This window comes from Arachis ipaensis, chromosome B6 (assembly GCF_059453495.1).
Source record: "Arachis ipaensis isolate K30076 ecotype BB chromosome B6, ASM5945349v1, whole genome shotgun sequence".
NCBI lineage: Eukaryota > Viridiplantae > Streptophyta > Magnoliopsida > Fabales > Fabaceae > Arachis > Arachis ipaensis.
The window spans coordinates 148729784-148753379 of record NC_142441.1 but is presented as its reverse complement, the minus strand read 5'-3'; the positions used below and the strand labels follow the sequence as shown (position 1 = coordinate 148753379).

The 23596-nt window shown below is 26.8% G+C and overlaps 3 protein-coding genes across 3 annotated transcripts; 1 reads left to right on the top strand and 2 right to left on the bottom strand.

Annotated features, from left to right (window-relative positions):
* The first annotated feature begins 1394 nt into the window (after nt 1–1394).
* LOC107647700 (RING-H2 finger protein ATL79-like) lies at nt 1395–2015 on the top strand. The gene has a single exon (XM_016351754.1). The coding sequence runs from the start codon at nt 1395–1397 to the stop codon at nt 2013–2015; it is 621 nt and encodes a 206-aa protein (XP_016207240.1).
* A 597-nt stretch (nt 2016–2612) lies between these two features.
* On the bottom strand, nt 2613–6798 carry LOC107605487 (putative magnesium transporter NIPA9). The gene is made up of 9 exons (XM_016307379.3): nt 6536–6798; nt 6065–6163; nt 5679–5808; nt 5017–5105; nt 4416–4472; nt 4231–4289; nt 3817–3937; nt 3548–3696; nt 2613–3148 (listed from the first exon to the last, which is right to left on the bottom strand). The coding sequence occupies exons 1-9, from the start codon at nt 6644–6646 to the stop codon at nt 2929–2931; spliced, it is 1035 nt and encodes a 344-aa protein (XP_016162865.1). The 5' UTR covers nt 6647–6798; the 3' UTR covers nt 2613–2928.
* A 5034-nt stretch (nt 6799–11832) lies between these two features.
* Nucleotides 11833–12497, bottom strand: LOC107648549 (uncharacterized). Its single transcript, XM_016352370.3, has one exon. It carries the CDS (start codon nt 12367–12369, stop codon nt 12013–12015), a length of 357 nt encoding a protein of 118 aa, XP_016207856.1. The 5' UTR covers nt 12370–12497; the 3' UTR covers nt 11833–12012.
* Nucleotides 12498–23596: the final 11099 nt, after the last annotated feature.

The window sequence follows — 23596 nt, the reverse complement described above, 5'->3', positions numbered from 1 at the left end:
GAGATTCCTTTGATGCTTTTTTTCTTCTAAATCTAACACTACATAGAGTTGTGATTATAGCCATGGTTGCAATCAAACCTAAAAAGTAAAAGGAAAAATATGCAAATGGTTTTGTCAATGAAATGTTATCAGGGACCCTTCTTCCCATCACCTAAAATAATAAAAAAAAAAAATTGGAAGGGGGTCTAGGCAATTTTAATACCACTATCACTATAATATGTTTCTCTTTTTCCTATGCATGTGTTAGTATTCTTGTGGTTAAAATTTTTTGTTCCTATGACAAGGCTCTAGGAAAGAAGGGTGTCTGGGAAATCCTATGAAAAAAAAAAAGAAAAAAAATGAATTTTGGTGAAATAATCAAGTGCCTAATTTTTCCCCCCTAAGGTTTCTTGAACAAAAAATTATCCGAATTTTGTTGCTTGAATTTAGGAGTTAATGCAGTGCCGATGACTAAAATTAGAAAAAATCCTTATGATTTGATTTAATTTATTACATAGTTAAAAAATATTCTAAATTTAGTTGTTCAACAATTTTAGAAATAAAACTTTTTTTTTTTGAATTAAAACCGTTATGCAACTCATGTTAGTTAGTACAACGATTGTATTACTTTTGGTAAGGAGTTCAAAATTCAGTTACTTTCAAAAAAAAGTACAACAATGCTACACAAATATAATTGACCACAATATAATATAAAATAATATTATACATCTACATCTTTTTATAATATGGAAAGATTTACCATCAAATTTATAGTGAAAAAGTATTACTATTTAATATTTACTAGTAGATTTATAAATGAAAAAGAAAGTAAATAAATGAAAAGAATCATTAGCTAAGAATTATTTTATACATTTAATTTCATTGATCTAAAATCAAAATATTTTTATTTATTTTTAATTTTTTACATATAATTAATTTTAGACACCTATTTTAACTACTCAACACGAAAAATCTGTATTCATATTCATACAAGACAACTTTTATTTTTAGATAAATTATATGAATAAATAGATTGAAAATTAATATTAAGTAGATATTTTAAATTAAATTGTGTTATATGATTGTCTCGTTTATAACTCAATATAAATCAAATTAATTAAATTTAATTTACATTAAATAAATATAATTTATCTTAAAATAAATCAAGTTTCAATTTAGTTATCTTATCTTTAGTATTTAATACATAATTATGGTAATTATCTTATCTTTAAAAAATTTGAATTAAGTTATTTTATCTTATCTTTTAATTAGTTTGTTAGCGTCTATTTAAACACTTTTTTTGAGGTAATTTACATAATTTTGTTATCTCATTTTTCAACCCTTCTGTTGAGACTTTAATACTTCCAATTTATTAAACTTCCTAATCCCCTAATAGCTTCTTATAATACGTTTCCATGGAATTCTCCTCTTTTTCTTTGCAAATCACTCCCATTGAAGAAGTGTCTTATTTCAGTGATTGCTTCTCCGTCATCTTCAATTGCACCAAGAAATTGATCCAAATTATTGAAAGCTCAAACCCAGGTGCTGAGGTTGAGTCTTGTTCTACTACAAGTACAGCCACTGAAGCAATCTTGATTCCTTCAGAGATCCTATGGAGTGGTACTCCACTCACAGAGCTCAGCAGAGAAGACACAATCTTGTTACATGAAATCTGTTCTTCACTAGGTGTGTCCCCTGAGCTATTAGACCAAATTTTACCTGACATACGCGAAACTGCAAGAAGGTGTGACTCCAACACGCGGGAGATTGTTGTGAACCTTCATGTTACCTCGTACAATGTTGTTCAAGATTCTGATGAGCAAGATGATGATGCTGAATGCGCCATTTGCTTGGAGAAGTTTGACCATGGTAACGAAGATTCAAGCGTAGAAATTGTTCGTACAAATTGCAAGCATGTTTTTCATGATCGCTGCTTGCTCCGCTGGCTCCGACGCTGTGCCAACTGTCAGTTGCCATATTCTTGCCCATTGTGCCGCGGCATCATATTTTCAACTTCAGAGATAGATGATGAATAGGTTCATCTTCACCATGCTATATTCCCACCACTACAACTTGAAGGAACCTTTCTTTTATTTTTTTTTTGTGTTCCCTAGGGTTCTTTAATTTGTTTTAATTATGTAGCATTATTATCTTAATTGTTTTAAAAAATGTGAATAAATAGTAATTTTAAAAGTATAATTCTAATAGTTGTTTTGTTAAATCAGTCTCTGTAAATTAACTTTACACAAACAATAAGAATTGGTTAATTTGTGATGTTATTCTGAATTTTATTAAACTCGAGTGTTTTTGAAGATAATTATCAATCGCCTTCGCGTCTTTTTGCACTTTTTTTTTTCTTTTCTAACATAACAATATTTAATCAAACCAAGAATGTTAACTCAATTGGTCTTTTCTAATGGGAACAAGAAGAATAAACTAACAAAAGATTTGTACATTAAAAAAAATAACATCCAAAATCTATATTGTTTCTCCAGATTTATTGCAACTCAAAATTGTTAACCTGGGCATATATATATAAAGATATAAATTATTCTTATACGTTAAAAGCTAACTAAGCTTTAATATAGTTTCTGGGCATGTTGCTATTGTTTATATGCAAGTATCACTACTTCACCAGTGCACACAAATAATTATATTATATCATTATTGTTGTGCATTACAAATTCATTTTCATGCAAAAATTCTGTGTTGTATCAAAAATAAAATAAAATGTGTTAATGTCACTGCCACCAGCACTCTCATATACAATCCTTAAAAGTACATCAATAGTTTTTACAAGGTGGTGTCTAAATCAATCCAAAATATTTGAAACCAGAAGGAATGATCCTAAAAACATTCATGCCTTCTGATGAAAGCAACACTGTTAGATCATTATACAGTATACAACCCTTAACCCTAAATTCGCCAAACCGATGAAATAACATTCATTCATGCTTTTTCTTTGGAAGCCGATGGTAGCAGATGATTTAACGTCGTGGCTGGTATCACGGCGCTTGGATTCGGTTCCCTTATACGCAAAGAACTTGGTCTCCTAGCGCTGTAACTCTTATCAGCATTGCTTCTTTTTGTGCGTCCTGAAGAACACGAGAGAAATTTCACTAGCCGCGTCGAACCAACGAGTAAAATTACACCCGTGATTATAAGTAGCCTGCAACATAACATAATGTTTATCATGTATGAAGTATCAACTTATTTTCAAGCTACTGCGCGACAAGCTTGCGAAACAAGAATTGCTAGACTAGTTCCTACCATAATAATGATACTGATCTAGGTCTTTCATCCCAATTCTCCTAATAGCAACAAAAATTCGATAAAAGCCGAAAAATGTTTCAAACGGACAACTAAATGTCAGGTAGAAATTTTTATTGATCAGATCAATATGAAAAAGAGTAATAAGTTTGGATTCTTGGATGGACACTTTTCGATCTAAAAATGATAACCACCAAAATTTTTATACTAATATTATGTGTAATGGTGTGAAAATTTTTATACTAAGATTATGTAAGTAATTGGAATTAACAAATAAAAGCAAAAAATCTTATATTACCATCCAAGAAGAAGTGCCAAGCGAGCTTTCGGGGCAGAAGGCAGTCTTTCACCCAATGCAAGCATTCCAGCTAGTACACCGCTCACAATTGATGCCACGGCTGCACATGTAGAAACCACAATAGCCCTACCGTGCTTTAGTCCCCGTGTCTGCATAGCACAGAAGACAACAAATTTTTATTTGAGGTAATCAAAACCGGAATCGGCAGCGTAGAACTTGAATTAAAGTTCACACAGAATTAGATCATAGAAAATAGGCCTTCATAATACCTGGTAGTAAAACCCTGTTCCACTACAACACACACTGAATATGATGCACAGAGGAACCAACAGTTGGTGAAAACCTTGCTCTAGGAACAGAAATCCCATCTTCGAAATTACCGAAGACATCCTGCATTTTGGTGTAAACATAATTAAGAGTCAAGACATATAATCAAGTTCTTCTAATTTTACGCCATATGAATGCGCTTGTCGCATAAACTAGCCATTCTAATTAGACAAACGGAAAGAAATGCTACAATCGCAACCAATGCCAAAGCATTGCGTTAAAACAAGTGAAATACAAATGCATGCAATATTACCAAAGCAAGAAACGGCTAATTTAATCGTGTTAAAGAAGGAAACTCTTATTTAACTCTAAAAGAAGGGGACACATAAATAGAGTAGGGAGGGAAGGAAAAGTACCCAAACAAAATTCCAGATTCCAAGCCATAAATAATTTCCTCAACAACATCGTATTCCATCTGTATATAACTTAAAATTGTCAAATGATTGAAAAAAAACACTTCATTAATCACTATTTGCAGGTGATAATAATGAAAATAAACACAAACATGTAAATCTAAAGATATGATGAAAGCACGAGTTACCATCTCTTGTTCTCTTCGATGACGCCTGCATATTCTAAGCCCTCCATTAAGCAATACCTATACAACTGTTTATATCAATTAAAAGAATAATGAAGTCTCAAAGAAAGTAATAACACTCGATTGCACTGCTGGATTACAATATTCTAAAGAGGAGTTGCTGAAACCTATTATAAAAAATTCCATTCATAAGTTTTGTAATGACCAATTGTCTTTTGATAATGCTACCACCTACCACATACAGAAAAAGGAAAGCATAATCAATTTAATGCATTCCAAGAGGCCTAACGGGGATAATATTGATACGAAATGATTAAGAAAAATGTATACAACATTGTGCACAATTATATGCCACTAATAAGGGTTTACTGCATCAGATTCAAGACTCGATATGAGTTTGCAGCAATTCCATGTGTAGTTTTCCAGATAATAACAGGATTTTTTGTCTTTCCAAATGCATTTCCTCAAAAGCTAGTCACTATTGTAAAATCAAGTGACACAAATGAGTTCTTGCTAATACACAAAACTGTGAAGGTTGAATATTTTGGAATATAAAAGCATGTGAAAAAATTAAAGTAGTTTCTTCATAAGACAAGGTACCTACAAACAAGATGGCAACAACAAATGCCAGACATGGTATGTGAAAAATGGACAGAGTAGCCGCCTCTTGCTCTTCACCTCCGGCACCAACTCCTAAAATTCGAAAAGCATGTAATGATGTAAGAGTTAACAAATAGCATTGCACAAATGCATATGCATATAGAAGTACAGCGACAATTTGGCGGATTGAGTTAAAAGACTGCATGCTTAGTTTTATTAGCAGCCAAACAAAAGATTTAACAAAAACCCCGAAGGCAGTTTTATTAGCAGCCAAACAAAAGATTTAACAAAAACCCCAAAGCCTTCGTCCATTGTCAACGAGTGTAGCATTTAGTATATACACAAAGAAAATGGTCACAACTCACAACAATGGATCCAAAGTAAGGTTATAAAACTCTGAGTTAACTTGTAAATTTACAAGCTTGGGTCCCAAATCAAGTTTACAAGTAAACTCTTATGAGTTGACAAGTAGAGTTTTATGATTCAAGTGTACCTAAAGTCCACGAGTGTAAGTGAACTCTTGAGTCGATAACCTTGATACACAGTCTACAAATCTTTTTATAACTACCGAGTACTGCCTACAACTTAGCTCATTGTTGTGTTTGCATGATGCAAAAGAATCAAACATAAAGTAATACTATGCAGGCGATTCAAAACTTACATTACCTATTGTGCCAACACCTGCCAAGGCAATGCCAACCCAATCAACAGCATTCATGATTTCCTTCAGATAAAAATGAGAGAAGATTGAAAGAATTGCTAGTCCGACTCCCGAAACCGGTTGGATCACAGATACCTGTATATTAGACAACAAAAACCCACAAGGATCCCCCAGGATCCCCAATTTCAATAATCTATGCAAAACACTGCCAGATCATGATAAAAGATCAGTTTAGTATGAGAGTGAAAATGCAGTTTTAAGTACATAGAAGAATTTTCAACACAACTTTAGAAACAAAATCTGATCCATCTTCATTAAGTTCAGATTCATTCATTCATTAATGTATGTATTTATTTTAAATATAGACAACAAGTGTTATTAGAGTTCTTACCGGGGCCAAAGATAATGCTCTTAACATCAATAATGCACCACCTATATCCATCAGAAAACCTATAACCCAGATTTTGTTAAATGCATAAGCCCTTATCACCTGAATGAAACAAACACAGATAGAGATCACAATATCTGAATCAGTAACAAAACAGTGACTAATGGCTCATAAGCATTGAATTAAGGTTTAAATGATTAAAAAAAATGTGAACCTGTCATTAACCCATTTCCAGATTCACACTAAAATCTTACGCATGCATTGAAAATATTCAAACTTCATCATTATATATTGCAGCTTTCACATTAAAAGCTATACAATTTCTAATTTCAGGGATACCAATATGGCTCAAAAGCTTCAAATCAAGTTGTTATCAAAGAAAGGTAAAACCTTTAATGAGATGGAGTCACGAGGCACATCAAAATAAGAAATTTTTTTAAAAAATATGAACCAAAAAAAGAAGAAGAGACATGCCTTGAGCTTCAAAGAGAGAGGAGGAAGAATGACGGTGCCCTTCTTCTGAAGGATTTTTCCGATGTTGTTTCCGGCGGTGGCAGCCACCGTTAACACAATGGATTCCCACATGATTCCAATCTCTCAAAATCAATGCTTTTTTATTATTATTTTTATTATTTTGCTGTGTTGTGTTTCCTTCTTGGTGTGGTTCAAGATCTGTGCTTGTTTTGAGAGACTGATAGCTAACAAAGCAATTAATTAATTAATTGATGGGTTTAGTTAACATGTACCTTAAGAACATATCATAAAATCACTATTAATAAAATATTTTAAATATTTTTAATGCAGTAAAAATTTAAACTTTTTGTGTTTTCACTTTTCAAACAAAATTTTTCTAATTGATCGTCTTAACATGTGTTTTTAGAGAGGTAAAAACTCACATCGATTTCACGTGAAGTTGATATCTGAGATAAAAATTTAGTCAAATCAATTAAATTATCTAACGACTCTCAAGTATCAACTTCACATGAAGTCGCCTGCATCAAAGTTTCCACCTTTCAGAAAAGCATTTTTTTCTATACAAGTCTTTATAAGTCATTTATATTCACGCGTTTCGTACCGTTATTGCACGGGTCTTCTTCATCTTCTTCATCGTCATCAACATCACCTCCTCCTCCTCCTCCTCCTTTTTTCATTGGAATTTATTCTCTTCCTTTCTTTTTCTCTTTCTCCTCTGTCATTAGTTATCTCGTTGTTGAAGAAAATGAATAATTCAGGTTCAGATTGTCAATTGAACCAGAACAAAATTGATTATTGTTTTAAATTCAATCAAGTAGCTGAGGTGTTCAATTCAGAAGAAAAAATGTAGCAATAGAACATTTTTCTGTATTTGCAGCAAATTTGGGTGTAGCACGAAGATATTTGGGTGTATTTTTATTCTGATAAGTTCTGCATAATTCAAAACTCTTCCTCTTCCTCCTTCTCATCTTCTATTACTTTTTTTTTATTCATCTTTTCCTTTTTGTTTTATCTTCTCAAGTTTCTTCTTGTTTTACTCTCTCAACAAGCATAAAAACAAAAAAATCAAACAAAAAAAAGAAGAAACACATAATGCTGCAAAATTACTTGGAAGAGGATGAACTTACATTCATTTAACAAAAAGAAAGAAAGAAATAAAGAAAAAAATGCAGCACTAGAAGAAATATTTGTCTGTATTGCAACAAATTTGAGTGTAACACGAAGATATTTGGATGTATTTTAAGAATTTTGGGTGTTTTTTTATTCTAATAAGTTATGCATAATTCAAAACTCTTCGTCTTCCTCCTTTTCATCTTTTGCTGCTTCTTCTTTTTCATCTTCTTATTTCATATTCTCATAATTCTTATTGAGAAGAAAAAATAAAAAAAATACATAATGTTGCACAATCAATAGAAAGAGAATGAGACAGTAGTAAAAAAACGACGATGAAAATGAAACACGTGAAAAAAGAGAGAAAAAACGTAAAGAAGAAGGAGAAAAAGAAGGAAAAGGAGGAAGAAAATGAACACAAAATATGCTTCAAAAATCATTGAGTAGTGCGCGTGTTGACACACTCGCAACACGCTCGTATGGGTGAGCGTTGCCTCCTTTTTGTTAATTATTTATTTATTTTGGTACACATCACTCATTAATATCAGTAAATTAATTATTAATTAATTACTAATAGGTACGGTCTACGGAACTACCGGTTGTTGCATGCACCTTCAACCCAAAAAAGGGTTTGAGAATTGAGAATAAAGCAAAGAACACTACAACACGAAATTTAGATGCTTAGCATATCCCTTTTACTTTAAAAACAGACGAAACCATGTTTTCATTTTCCGTTTTTAATTTTAGTGTTGGTTGGATTGGTTTTTTATTGAAAAAGGCAAATTTTTTTGTAAAAAAAAAAATTATTTAATTTTAAATCTATTTGGATGTATTTTAAAAAAAATATTTTTATTAAAAAATAAATTTTGTTTTTTCTAAAAACAACAATATTTTGTTTTTAAAAAATTAAAAATAAAAGACATTTTAATATTTAAAAATTCTTTTTAAAAAATTTATTCAAATATTAAGTAATTTTTGTCTATTAATTTTTTTTTCAAAAAATAATTATTTTTTTTAAATTAATCCAAATTGATTCTTTATTCAATGTTATTTAGATATAATTTTTATAAGTATTTTTAGAATTTAACTGTGATGTACTAAAAATATAAATAGTTTTATACAGTTATCAAATGAAGTTAATATATTAGATAATATTAAAAGTCAATATTTTTAGTGTAAAAAATTGATTAGTGTTAGATGAAATATAAGATAAAAATAAAAAAATGTTGATCACCTATCATTTTTATATATTGGATAGTACACTATAATACATAATTAAATGTTTCTATAAAACTCTTTTATAATAAATTAAATTCTTTTTTAACCATCCATATATTTTGTTATACAATATAATAAAGAAAATATGTTTAGTCAATATATGTTCTTATTAATTGAGAAATAATATATAAAAATATAAAATTTGAATTTTTAATATATTTATTATCTATTTATTAAAATAACAAAAAATATTAATAAAAAAGTCTTAAAAAACTCTTTTTTTTTATCCCTGTATTTGCTATAGAGAACCACCTCACCTAACATAAGTGAGTGAGTTGGATTGGACACATCTACATTTAAGCATATTATTACCAAATTGGATCTTCTTTTCATATTTGCCTAGGGTTTCATTAAACTTGGGCACAGTCCACATGTACAAAGGCCTAACCCACTTAATGGTACTTAAAGTTAATTGCTCAAATCCAAAAATGTAATAATGTGTTTAATAACTCCATAAATAATTAAACAGAGACCCAAAATCTTTTTCTTTAAATAAAATAGTTATTTATTTTTTTTTGTTATTTACGATATCTTTCAATCTGACATGCTAAGGACTAATTCGTCACGAATCTAGGTTCAATTTAAAGGTCTCTCATTGGCCAATGTTTGAGTTATTCAGTTACTAAAAGCAATTTTTCTAAGTTTATGCTTTTTTGTAGGGAAAAAAAAAGAAGAAAAACCTAAATTTGTGTTTTTTTTTTTTTTTCCAAAAAGAAAAGGTTAGACACGTTTTCTAGTTGCTTTTATAAGTTTGTGTTGGGTAGAATTAGGCTCAATAATACATTATCAAAGTAATGTTATTGTTGGTGAGTTACCATATTTCACTTTGGTCCACATGCATGACATGCTTTATATATGTCTATGAGACAACTTTAATTAATGTTTGGGGAAAATGACAATTGCAAAATAATTATACAAAAAACAGCATTGCACAAAGCCACAAACTGTATAACACTAAGATAAGTGGAATCAAAGCATGCTATCATGTATTGTGTCAAAAAGATCTTGATTTTGATAACATATATATCATATCATATCGTTGTGTGAAAAGAAAGAAGAAATTATTGCATGGGATGGGAGTATATATCATCTATCTATATAATAGTCTTTAATTTGTAGCAATTTAATCAAGGTTTTAAAAGGCACTAACTAAAGGCTAAAGAATGAAAAATTTACGTCAAAAAATTTAAAAAAATCCTTTTGAGATATTAACTATTGTTTTGGTTTATTTGATAGTAAGATTTACTGTTACTTTTATAGTTTTATACATAAAAATCTAGAAATATTCAACACTAAATTTAACACCCTTAAATTAGAATATGTCCAATATAATGCTAGGTTAAGTCCTATAGCACTTCATATGAAAAGGACTTTTTAGTCCATACCCCCTTTTTTTTTTTGAAAATTATTTGAAGTTTTTTATTTGTCAAAAAGAAAAAATCATCATATAATGTTCAATGATTTCTTGAGAGTGAAGATAATGGATTATAAATTATGATAAGTACTCTGATCTGAAATAAAGCATCATCAATGGGCCATGACAAGTGGGGAGCTTCTTGAATAATCATGATCAACAATAATTTTAAGAAACAAATTATGCTCTTTATGTTCTAGAATAATATACTCACTCTTAGACTATATTAATTAATTATTAAATATTGAAATACTTTCTATTAGATAGAAATGTGGTGATTTAGCATATACACAATGGATAGTCACCAAAAAAAATATACACAATGGATAAGAAAATTTTGGTTCAATTAGATCATCACGTAAAATCTTTATTGTTAATATATAATATATAATAACATGAACATCCGATCTAGTAATTTCTCAGATAGAAAACTAGAAATGGTATTCTTTTGTGTTGATATGACAGAAAGACTTTCTTTTAGATGGGAAATGGGATGGATTGATAGAAATTAAAGACTATACTATAGGAAGGTTATCTGGTGTACCGGGAACACCGGTGTTCCAGTTGTTTTAACCGTTGATCTTAATTATAAAAGATATATATAATATATATTAATTAAAATCAACGGTTAAAACAACTGGAACACCGATGTTTCCCGGTACACCTGATAATTTTCCTATACTATATAGTAAAAAAAATATTTAATATTTAGTAGATTACTATTTTTTTTTTTTACCGAAGATATGGAGATTCGAACCCGCAACCTCTTAGTTAAGTATGGGGAGACTATGTCATTTGAGTTATTGCTTCTTGGCTTTAGTAGATTATTATTATTATTATTATTATTATTATTATTATTATTATAAAATAATCACAACAATTTACACCTAAACCGCTTCAACAAAAATTGCATTATAAGTCCCTAGCTCAATTCTAAATTATGTGAATACATTTTTTTTCATAGATTAATGGCTAATTAATTGTAAATCAAATTTTTATTTGATTAATAAGTTGATTAATAAGTTATTTGTTGTCATTTAATCTAGAATGAATATCCCACCCGACTCCTGACAATTACCTCGAAATGACAATGAAGCCCCAAAAAAAAAAAACACCCGATTCGATCCCTGATCTTTTTTGGAGACTGATTAGTCCCTGTGCCAAAAAAAATAACATTGACTTTTTTTTGGCATAGGGATCTCGTTGTCATTTCGAGATAATTATTAGGGGTCAAGTTAGATTTTTTTTTGTCAAAGATCTCGTTGTCTTTTAAAATAATTGTCAGGACTATTTTGAATTTTTCTCTTTAATGTATTAAATATTTATCTTTAAAAGGACACTTACAAGATTTTTTTTATAGAATTTTTTTAGTTTGATAAATGAAGAACTAATTGGTCGGAAATTTAAATCTTATTTCCCTATTAATGAATGAAGCGGTTTATTTGATTACAAAATCAATCAATCTTATTCATAAAATATATATGAAAATACATAATATAGAAACAAAATAAACTTATCAGTCCTCAAATAAAATTATATCAAGATCCATGAATCTACAATTAATTTCTCATCCTCATGAACAGAATATTCAAATTTGTAAACAGATAATTAGAGCATACAAACGTTACAAAAAGAATTAATAACAAACATTACCAATAATTAGATCATTGATTCATCACCATCCATAAAGAACTTGTGTGTACTTATACTTGAGCCATCTGAAGCTCTTCCTAAAAGAACCTTTGACTTTTCCTTCAACAGAATACATCTTATAGCTTGCAACTCTCTTCTTCCTTTGAAACTCAGGATCACTTCCAAAACCCCATGACTTTGTTGAAACACTTTTCCCTTTCTTCAACTTAATACCCCTTTGATGACTTTTACTTTGTGCATATGAAACACTACTATAGGACCTTAGATCATGATCATCATGAGGCATAGTTGGTGGTGGTGCACCATAGTAGCTCTCCATATGCACCACTACTTGCCCATTATTATTTCCATAGGACCTTGATCTGTTGTAATTTTCCATGGAAATTGGGCTAAGAAAGAAAGAAAGAAAGAAAATAGTAGTAGAGGAAGAAGAAGATTAATTGGATTTTTGTATTTTTGCATATTCTAATCTCTTCTTCTATTTAAGGTTCTAAAGGCTTCTTTTATGAAAAGGGGTAATGAGAATTTTTGAGGGGATTGTGGAAATGTGGGGTCCAAAATAGAGACAATTAAGGGCTGGAACTGGAACTTGGATGCCTTGCCTTTTTTTTTTTTTTTTTTTTAGTTAGGGGTGAGATTCGAATTCGAAACCTATAAATGAGGATGAGAAGATTATATTATTTAAATGTCTTACTTTTATTTTAAATTTTTATTCTATATTTTTTTTTTGTTTTATTAACAAAGAATTAAAGTTAAGAAAAATTATAGAGTATTTCATTTGTGTTTTTTATTTTTAATATTTTTTATAAATATGTTTAAAAAGAAAAAAAAAAGAAAACAAGAGATAAAAATAAAAAAATTGTATTATTTTTTACAAAATTTTAAAAATAAAAAATACTAAAAATATAAATATAAATCAAATGCACTCTTATTATCTCCCTTAAGGAGTGTTAAAAGTTAAAACATATGTTTAATGCTGCATTTGGATACTGTACTTTTAGGATAGGATTATAGATATAAAGGATACAAAAATTTCTTCCATTATAAAAATAAAGATAAAGATAAAATTTAAAAAAGAAATAAAAAATAAAAAGAAAAATCACGTTATTTTCTGTACATTTTTGAAAAGCTGAAAGAGAAAATACGAGTTTCTATTAGGCAATAGGTAGGGTAGGATAGGGTTTGAATCCAACCCTAACTCTACTCGCGGGTTGAGATTTTTATATAAATCTAACCCTATTCTATTTGTGGGTTGAGAATATTCCAACCTTAACCCTACCCGCTCTTAACCCGCAGGTTACAAAAAATATACAACATTATTATATAACTTGATGATAATTTAAAATAAAATTGATATTTATGTAAAAAAAAATATTAAATTATCAATTAATGATTTTTTTTAGTGGCTAAAGATCTTTTACATTTAGTGAGAGATCTTTGATTCAACATCTACTTAAAATATATTTTTATATAAGTATATAATATAAATATATATAGAGTGCGGGCTGATCGGGTAGGGTTGAAGTTCAACCCGCACCCTATCCGACCTGCACGAAAACCCTACCTGCATCTTACTCTACCCGAATGGGTGGAATCGGATTGGATACCTGCGAGTAGGATACATATTGCCACCTCTAGTCTCTATCTTCTTTTTTTGACACACGTAATGAAAATTATAAAGAAAAATTTGTTAATAAGAACTTTAAAACATATTCATAAGATTTGTAGGAGTAAAAACTTTAAATATACTGAATACTTTTGTAATTTAAAAATTTTTATATTTTCAATTAAAGTTTTTCACTTTAAAAATCTTAACGAATATTTTTTAAGTCACTGAGAAAGACATTATTATTATAAAAAAAAAAAACTCCATTTAAGAAAGGTTTCATTTAGAGGCAGTTTCACTTCAAAAATATAAATTTTCAAATTTTCAAAGGAGATTTCTTCAGTATTGACGGCACTAATAAACACCTTACAATTTGAAAAACAAAATAAATAAAAAGAAAAATGAAATGAGCTAATCACATAGCTAGACAAGTTTCAATCATTTTCTCATCTAAATTCCAACAAATACTACTGACTTTGGCCGTAGAATTTTCTTGTCTATGCAGCGTGCTTGGAGGAAATCATTATTTGCCATTGACTTGGAGTAATAGATTCGTCAAAAATATTAATATATTAAAAATAATATTCATACACTAAATATTTTTAATATCTATATAAAATACGATTATAATTAATTAATTAATTATATATTTAAATTATTTTTAAACTAATCAAATAAAAAATTAAATATTTATTTATTAAAAAAATACTAATATTAAAATTATAAAGAATGTAAACATAACAAGAATAATATATATTTATCTAATCTTATTATTTTGTATGTATTTGCTCATTTTAAACATGACTTTTTATATTTCTAAAACAACTCTAAATATTATATCAAACATTAAATCAGAATTAATTCATTTCAATCTAACCCCAAACATCACAATTGCCTATTCACCCATGCAGTGGCATCCGGCGGCAGATCATTCTGGCGAAACAAACTTGGACAATCTTTTTTTTTTTTGACAGACATTTAAAAAGGAGACAAAAACTGAAAGATAGAGATTGAAAGATAAAATCCAAAAGATAAAAATTAAATAAGTCTATGGATTATGTTTAGTATTAAATATATAAGATTAAATTATATTTTAGTTTAATATTTGATTTAAGATAAATATAGAGATAGAAAGATATATTTAGAATTTAAAAAGTTAAATAAAAATATTTTTAAAAAGAAATGTTATTAAAGTTTCTGCTCTATTTTTAAAAATTTTAGTTCCTGTGTCTCCGCCTTTAAAAAGCACCAAAGTAGTGTTTAGAAGAGAGACTGAGACTAAGATTAGAAGACAGAAACTGAAATAAATATCAATATTGTGTTTGGTATAAAAGTGTACAAAATTGAATTATATCTCGGTATCCTGTTTGATTTGAAATAAAAGTAAATATTGAAAATGTTACAAATTACTTAAATACCCTAAAATTATAAAATCCAAACCCTTTCTCAATCTATGTCAAATTTCACAAAGCTTCAGGACACAAGTTGTCTGTCAACTTCTCCGTTTGTCGCTTATGCCGGCTTAAAAGTCTCTCCCGTTGAGCCTAGCGCACCACAGCGTCTCTATAGCTTCTCAATTGCGCCACCAAGTACTTCACATGGTCGTCTGTTTGGTGTCCTTTGCCGCCAGGCACGGACCCAAGCATCATGATGGGGGGCACTTGCCCCACTCTGATTTGATAATATATGCTCTATTTTAAATTTTAAATGACCTCATTATAAATAAATTAAGTTCAATTATTAAAGATGAGTTCTACTATGTAGATGGTTGTTGACTTCTATAAGTATAGAATTGTAGTGGCAAATATAGATGAAGACATTTGTCCCAAAAGGAGACAGAATCTGAATTTTGGCAGAAAACTTATAGAAAAGATTTAGTGGTATTCATGTGAGGAGTAGAGGAGATTAATGCTTTGATTTGATAATTATATTTTATTATGATTATTAAGTTAAAGTTGATTACCATTGTCCTGTATTTTGGGTTTTTCACGTTTTTAGAAGGATGTTTTCATGTTTAAGTCTAAAAATATTACTCTTATTCAGTACCCAAAAACAAAAATATCACTGCTACTATTCAATACCCAAAAAAAAAAAATATTCTGACTACTACTATGTATGCCATTTTCTTATTCATACATTACCCTCATAGTCATCCATATGCAAAAAAAGTTAATATTAAAATAATAATAATAATAATAATAATAATAATTAGAAATAATTTTGAACACCATTTAATTAAATCTGCATGTGTTATATAAAACAATTTATAGTTAATTTTAATTATATTAATTTAATGAATCATTTTAAATTAAAATAAGAATTTTATAATAGTAAATCAAATAATAAAGTTTATTTTTTTTATATTTATTTGAATTTAAAAAAAAACTCAAGTATACAATAATAGTAAAAAAATTAATTTTTCTCTTATAGAATTGCACATTTTTTTATATTATTAAATATTATTTAAACACATTATTATAAACAAATATAAGCAAAAGAAACAAAAATAAAAAATATATAATTATGAATAAATACTAAAATATATATGCTTAAAATATTATTTTAATGAAATTATTTATATGATTTAAATTACAAATATTAATTATTTTTTTATAAATTTATAATTTATAAATAAGTTATTAAAAATATCAATATACTATACTCAACAAAAAATTTAAAGAGCAAAAAGTTATTAAAAATTTGTTATAAAAAAAATAATATTTGTTGCTATGAACATAAACAAAAAAAATTTTCTAATGATAAATTGATAATTATAGTATATATGTTTGCACCCTAAAAATGTTGTTATGGAATACGTTTGGATAAAAAAAATTGGATATAAAAAAATAAAAAATCCTTTTTAGCATATCTCAAATTAAAAGACATTTATATAAATATTCATCATATATTTAATAACAAAAAAATATATATAATATTAGAATTTATGCCTTACATTTTGAAAAACTACTTAAAAAAAAAACAAAGAGCTGAGATTAAGAGCATGCCTCAAATTAAAGAGAAAAAAAAAATCAAAGACTTGTAATTACTTCATATATACTTTTTTGTAAACTAAGGTTTTTTTTATTGTTAAAAAGGGACAAAAATTATGTTAATCCAATAGATATAGGTCCACTATTAAGCATTTACTAATTTATTGTATTAAAAATTTAAAATTAATTATTAACACAATAATCTCTCATCACATGGATGAATAGTATAAAGTAAATTGTCTATCCTGCAGCCATGCTTTAAAATATTCAAAAAATATATCCTTCCGTGACACTTGTCATAACCATAAGTTATCACTACAATTCTATACCTATAGAAGTCAACAGCCATCTACATAGTAGAATTCACCATTATTAAAAGCCCTAAACCCATTTTATCTTTCTATTGTTTTGACTATTAGTTAATCTAATTAAATTTAGTCTTCTTTTATTTTCAAATCACAGCCGTCACTCATTTATTCTCTTAAACCATTTTCTTAGTTTCATATTTTCAATCTTCTTTTTCTATTCTTTATCTAGAGATCATCTTCGCTTCATCAAAAGGTAAATTTTAAATTCTCTATTTTATTTTATATAGCTCTCTATGACTCTATATATCTTTCAATTTCATTGTTTCTCTTTTTTATATTTTCAATTGTAAATTTTAATTCAAATAATTATAATTTAGGTATTAATCTATTTTTTATTCTCTTCATAAATTTATATATTTTATTTTATTTTATTCTCAATTTAGTGATTCTTATTATTTATTTGTTTATCTTTCGTTCTATTCTATTATATGTAATTATGTTGCATATAAATTTTTAAAGTAAATTGATCAATTTACTAATTTAAAATATATATTTTTTATTTTTAGAAATAATAATAAAAAAATATTTCAAAAAAAGCTACCACTAGAATCTAAAATCACTCTATTAGTCTTCTCTTCTAATAAAAAGAAGTTCTTAGAATTGAAGCGAAGAAAAAAGTTAGCAGCTAATGTAATTTTTAGTTTTTTTTTTGTATTCGAATAATGAATATGCATTTTTATATTTTTAAATTTAAATTAATATATCTTTTGATAATAATGTGTATTATTTTTGCCCCCAACATAAATTTTCTAGATCCGTCACTGTTCGCCGTCTTCTGTCTCGTCACCTCCTCCTTATTAGGCCTGTTCTTCATTTTAGAATTGTGTTTCTGCTCTCCTCTCTTTCTCTTCATCTCTGCGTTCCTCTTTCATGTCATATATCATCCGAATTTTGGGGTACATTTTTTGTCTAGATAATTACATAATCTCTAACTATAATTTGATTGATAATTTTTGTGTGATAATTTTCAGGAACCTGCTCAAGCTCAAATTTTTTTGTTGGAGCTACAACAGCAACCACACAGCAGTGGTCCTGAGGATGAGAAGGTAAATGAATGAGAAGCTGTAAAGAAGTGGCCCTAATTTAATTTGTATAAAGAATAAATTTAGAATTAATTAATTAGAACGAGGGTATTTTGATTAGAAAATATTATTTAGATTTTAGTCTCCGTCTCAAAAAAATTTAGTTTCTTGTTTTCTTAATTTTTTGAGGTACTAAAATACTGAAATTTTGAGGATGGAACTGAAATTTTAATACAGTCTATGAACTAACAAACATGATACTAAATATCAGTTCTCAATCTTCGTCTCAATACCTCTCAATCTTCGTCTCAATACCTCAAAACAATCGCTGCCTAAAGGATTAAGTGTGTGTTTGGATTACAATTTACAAATAAAACTGATTTCAATGAAAAGCAAATTTTTGTTAAGGTGATTTATGTTTGGCAATCTTTAATTTATATCAAAATGGATTATAGTAAAATAAATGTTGTCTGGATTACATTATTCAAAATTACTTTTAGATAAAAAAATTACTAAAATAGACTTCAACTGAAATAATTTTTTTTATATTATCCTATCATTTTAATTTAGATATTTGAATAGATCTTATTAATTAATTTTATAATAAAATTAATATTTGCGTACTAAAATAAAAATAACATATAAAAATTGGCAAAATATACTTTTAATTAAAACAAAAAATATAAATTTTATATATAAAAGAATATTTAATCAAATATGTTAAATTTTTTAAAATTTTAAGTATTAACGTGAGAATGTTAATTTAGTAATATTTTTATATCGTATCCTTATTCTAATACTCTCAATAATCTTATTCTTAATATTATTTTAAAATCTAACATTTATGATTTCATTATTACTTATGGTTAATTTTTTATTTAATTTGTCTTTTTTAATAGGATCATAATCTATATTATAAAAAAATTACACTAAAACATAGTATAAGAGAACTACAATTATAAAAGAGAGTACTAAAAATAATAAAAAATTAAATATTTACTTTGATAGTGATCGAAACAAATCTAAAAGTTCTTGATGATATTTTTTATACAGTATAATTTTAATATTTTAGTACTCTTTTTTAGTATGTTATAATTTTTTACTATTATTATTTACGGTTAGTTTTTTATTTAATTTACTTTACCTTTCAAAAAAAGAAGCTCGTGAATATCAATATATCATATTATAAAAAGATAATAACTAAAATAATACACAAAATCATAATTATAAGAGTGTATAATGTCAAACAAATAGTTAAAAAAATAAAATAATAAATAATAAAAAAGCTAATATAAACAGAAATAATAAGAATTTTATAAATAATACAATAATATACGTAAAGCATAAAATTTGTAAAAGGTAAATAAATGTTTAGTGTTAATGACTAAAAGTCCATTAGTAAAACGTAAAAATTAAGAATAGTTGCTTTTTGTAACCGTGATTTTCTGCATTGATAAATAAAAAAAATTAGCCAAATTAAAAATTAAAATTTTTAAAAAAATTAAATATATTTTTTTCTTGTATTTACCAAAATTTTGTATTTAGTCATTTCATCTCATGGTGTGACATCTTTTCATGTGTTTTATTTTAGTACATATATGATTTTTTGTAAAGGATGTACTTACTACCTATTAACACTTGTATAGCCCAATCAGCTGTTTGGGCCTCGTTTAGTGGATCAAGTATTTTATTTTATCAGCTCAATAGAAAAAATAAAGATATGTATATTTCGTCCCTGTTCATGAACAAAAAAAAAGATACGTCTCTTCTTTCGTTAGGCTGACAACATTACCATTAAAGTGTTTTTACTGTCTCTTCTTTATTAGTTACAATATAGTGTTAATCAAAAAATTCGTAAAACAAAAATTTTATAAACACACAATAATTCAATCATTAAATTAGTTATTAAATATTTTTTATATATTTATTATATATTATTTTATATTTTTTTAATAAATATTTTATATTTTAATATATATTTTATATACATGATTGATTTCATGACTTACTTCTTTTATAAATAACATAATTTTTTATAAAATTTACTATGTGATTATAATTTTCTTGCACTTTAATTATATTTTCTTATTTATTTAAAATTTTTATAGATTTTTTTTGTTTATTTTATATTTTTTTAAATAATAAGGATCAAATTTTCAAACTTTTTGTTATGAAAATTCTTATACTATTCAAAATCATTTATATGAAAAACTTAAGATATTATATATATATATAAGAACAACAATAAATAAAAGGAAATTGTAATTAATTTTTCTTTATTTCATGTGAAATTATTTATTTCCTGTTTTTTTAAAAGTGCAAATTCACTCCATGAAATAATAAAATTATGAAAACAAATACTTTCTTATATTATTTAATTTTTTAGGTTTGGCTAAATTAATGTCATCTTATGTAATTTTGAGTAAATTGCACAAACTCATCACCGATTACATGTAATAATAATAATAATGTCAATGAGTTATAATTCAAATGACATAATTTTTCATACTTATTTAAGAGATTACGAGTTTGAATCTTTTTATTTTTGATAAAAAATAAAAAATAAACGTGATTTTCTATTCTGAAAAAATGGTAAATAATTTTGGATCAAATTAAACCACATTTTTTCTCTATCTAACTTCTAGCGTACATCATGCTCCACCCTCATTGAACTAACTTCTAACAAATCTAACTAACTTATAACAATAACTAATATAACAAATTAAACTTATTATCTAACTAACAAACTGAGTTGGACTAACTAATTAACAACTTAACAAACTTAAAGCCACCCTACTTACATGTCAAGTAATAATTATCAACGCATGATTATAGTAATTTACATATATTTTATTTAGACTATATATCTAAAAGAATTAACCTAACCGTTAGGGCAAATACAATGATGAGTCAAATTCTAACTATGTATTAATTAAGTTGGTTGCTTTGATAGGGATATACAACACACAACAGTGATTTTTTATCTACATGTAGTTGTTGTTTTAACATAAATAAAATATAGACATGGATATATAAGAGTATATAGATATAAGAAGATACTAATTTTATATTATATTTGATAAAAAAATTAGTACGTCAAATAAAAAATTTATGTCTTAACATTTAAAAAAAACACAAAATACATATTTTTAATGGATATTTATGTATAACAATATTTTTTATCAATTTTTTTAGTAAATTAAAATTATATATGTACTTCCTTGTACTCCTATATCTATATTTCAATAGATATGTATACAAAAAATAAACGGTTATCTATGATAACATGTAATATGTACTATAAGTATGCGACAAATATTATTGACATTATATAAGAGTATTTTTTTTATGGAAACAAAATAAATGGTATATTCTAATATTATAATTTTAGATTTTTGTTTAAATCGTAGAAAGAAACAGTATCAAAAGGTTCGATTTTTATATTTTAAATTTTTTAATTTATTTAAAACAAAAATTAAAGAATCTGATTTTTTATCCCATAAATTAGATCATCTGAGAGTCTGAGTTACCTTTTATATCAAATTCAAAAATTGGTGGATCCATTTGTTTTTCTCTTTAAATTGCCAATACAAACTTATGACACTTCTCTATCTTCATGTATGTGTATTACACCTAAGTTTGGCCAATATAAAATTTAGGTTGCATAAATCTAGGTAACCCTAAAAAGCACACTAACAGTAGTTATTTGAGTTGAGAATAAATCATTTTATTTTTTTATTATTTAATAAAATATAATTTTTTATTTTATATTTTTTAAATAAAATAAATATATATATAAATATTAAATAATTAAAAACCATAATTTACCAAATAATTATAAAAAAAAAATGAAGAGAAATGAGTCCTTTTTGAGTTGAAATGCAAAGGTGGGGATAAGAAAGACACTGCTACACCGCCACACTGAGCCAATATGGGATTGGCGTGCACAGCAAAAGATGTGTGTGAATGCCTGTGTGTGATCATAGCACATGCCTCCAAATTCAAGTCACATGCATCCTCATATCACCCTTAGTTGGCAAAACCCTCTAACCCCACCCCACCATCTTTCTTCTCTCATCACAAATTATTAATAACCAATCAAAATACAATGTTCTTTAAATATTTTTTTTTTTTAAAAACAATAGAATTGACCTTACTACTACTCCATACAAGAGATGTTATTGGATTTTCCTAAAATACTTTTAAAAGATTATAATTTATGTATTTATAAAGTGATACTGTGCTCTGATACACCGTATGTCATTATTATTTACTATTGATGATTTTATATTTTTTATTTGAATTTGAATATGAATATTATTCTATAAGTAAATGAAATATATTTTATTAAACTATTCAATAAATATGCAATAATGTTTTTATTAAATTATAGAGAATTAACTTTTAACTAGTCAACATTAATTGATTTTTTTAAATTATCAAAAAATATTTTTGTAAAAGTAAGACTCTCATATTTTTAGAAGATTTAAAATTTAAAATCTAGAATAATTAAAAGTTTAAGATTTGAAATTTATAATTTAAGATAAAAAATATAATTTTAAAAAATTAACTAATATTTACTAAAAAAATTGGTTTTCTAATTGATTTCTTTCCCATTATCCTATTAATATTGTATTGGTTAAGATGGTAACAAAACAACTTTATAATAATTAGAATGTTGAATTCAAGTATTAAAAATAATAAAAAAAAATACACTTTATTACAAAAATTTAATCTCTTTATAAAACTTCAATTAGGTCGAATTCAACCAATCAAAAATCAAAATACCAATCATTCACTAAAGGAAAAAAAAAAAGAAAGAAAGATCTCCATATCGGCATTATTTTTTTTATTTTTTTTATTTATTTTTATTTATTTTTATTTTTTTGTGATAAGGCAAAGAAAGAATGAGAGGCTGGTGTGGTTTGACTGAATAGTCTTTGTTGGCCTGTTCCCAACACACTACATGTCTGGTTGTACCGAATTCCGAAGGACATGCCCCTTTTTTCTCTCTCTCACTCTATAGTCTATAATAATAATAATAAGGGATTATTGTTATTAGGGTTTATGGAATCCACATATATGAACCAATTGATCATATGCCACTGCAAAGTGCAAAGCAACCCCAACCATCCAATGTGGGATTTTGATTTCAATATATATCTTCTCTATGTCTCACTACTGCATTTGAATCTTATTCTTTTTCTATTATATAATATAATTTATTTAACCAATCTATCATAGTCTTATAAATAGTAACTAATAAGGAATAATATAAAGCGGTTATATTGGACTCTTCTGTTTTTTTTTTTTTTTAACCAACTTGGATTGGTCGAGTGATCAGCTCACTCGTACGCTTAAGCAAGTGTCGGGAGTTCGAATCCCGCCTTGTGCATACAGCAACCCATTAGCTAGCGGCAGACCCTTAAATGGAGCTCAGATTCACAACGGATTAGTCCTTGACCTGTCGGATTAGGGATACCATGAGAAACCAAAAAAAAAAAATTGCTACAATTTAGGGTCAATAATGTGATTTAACCTGTAAGGATAAAGTTGAATATATAATATCATGAATTGAATTAATCTCTGAATATTTCCATATACTAGGTCATTGTGAAAA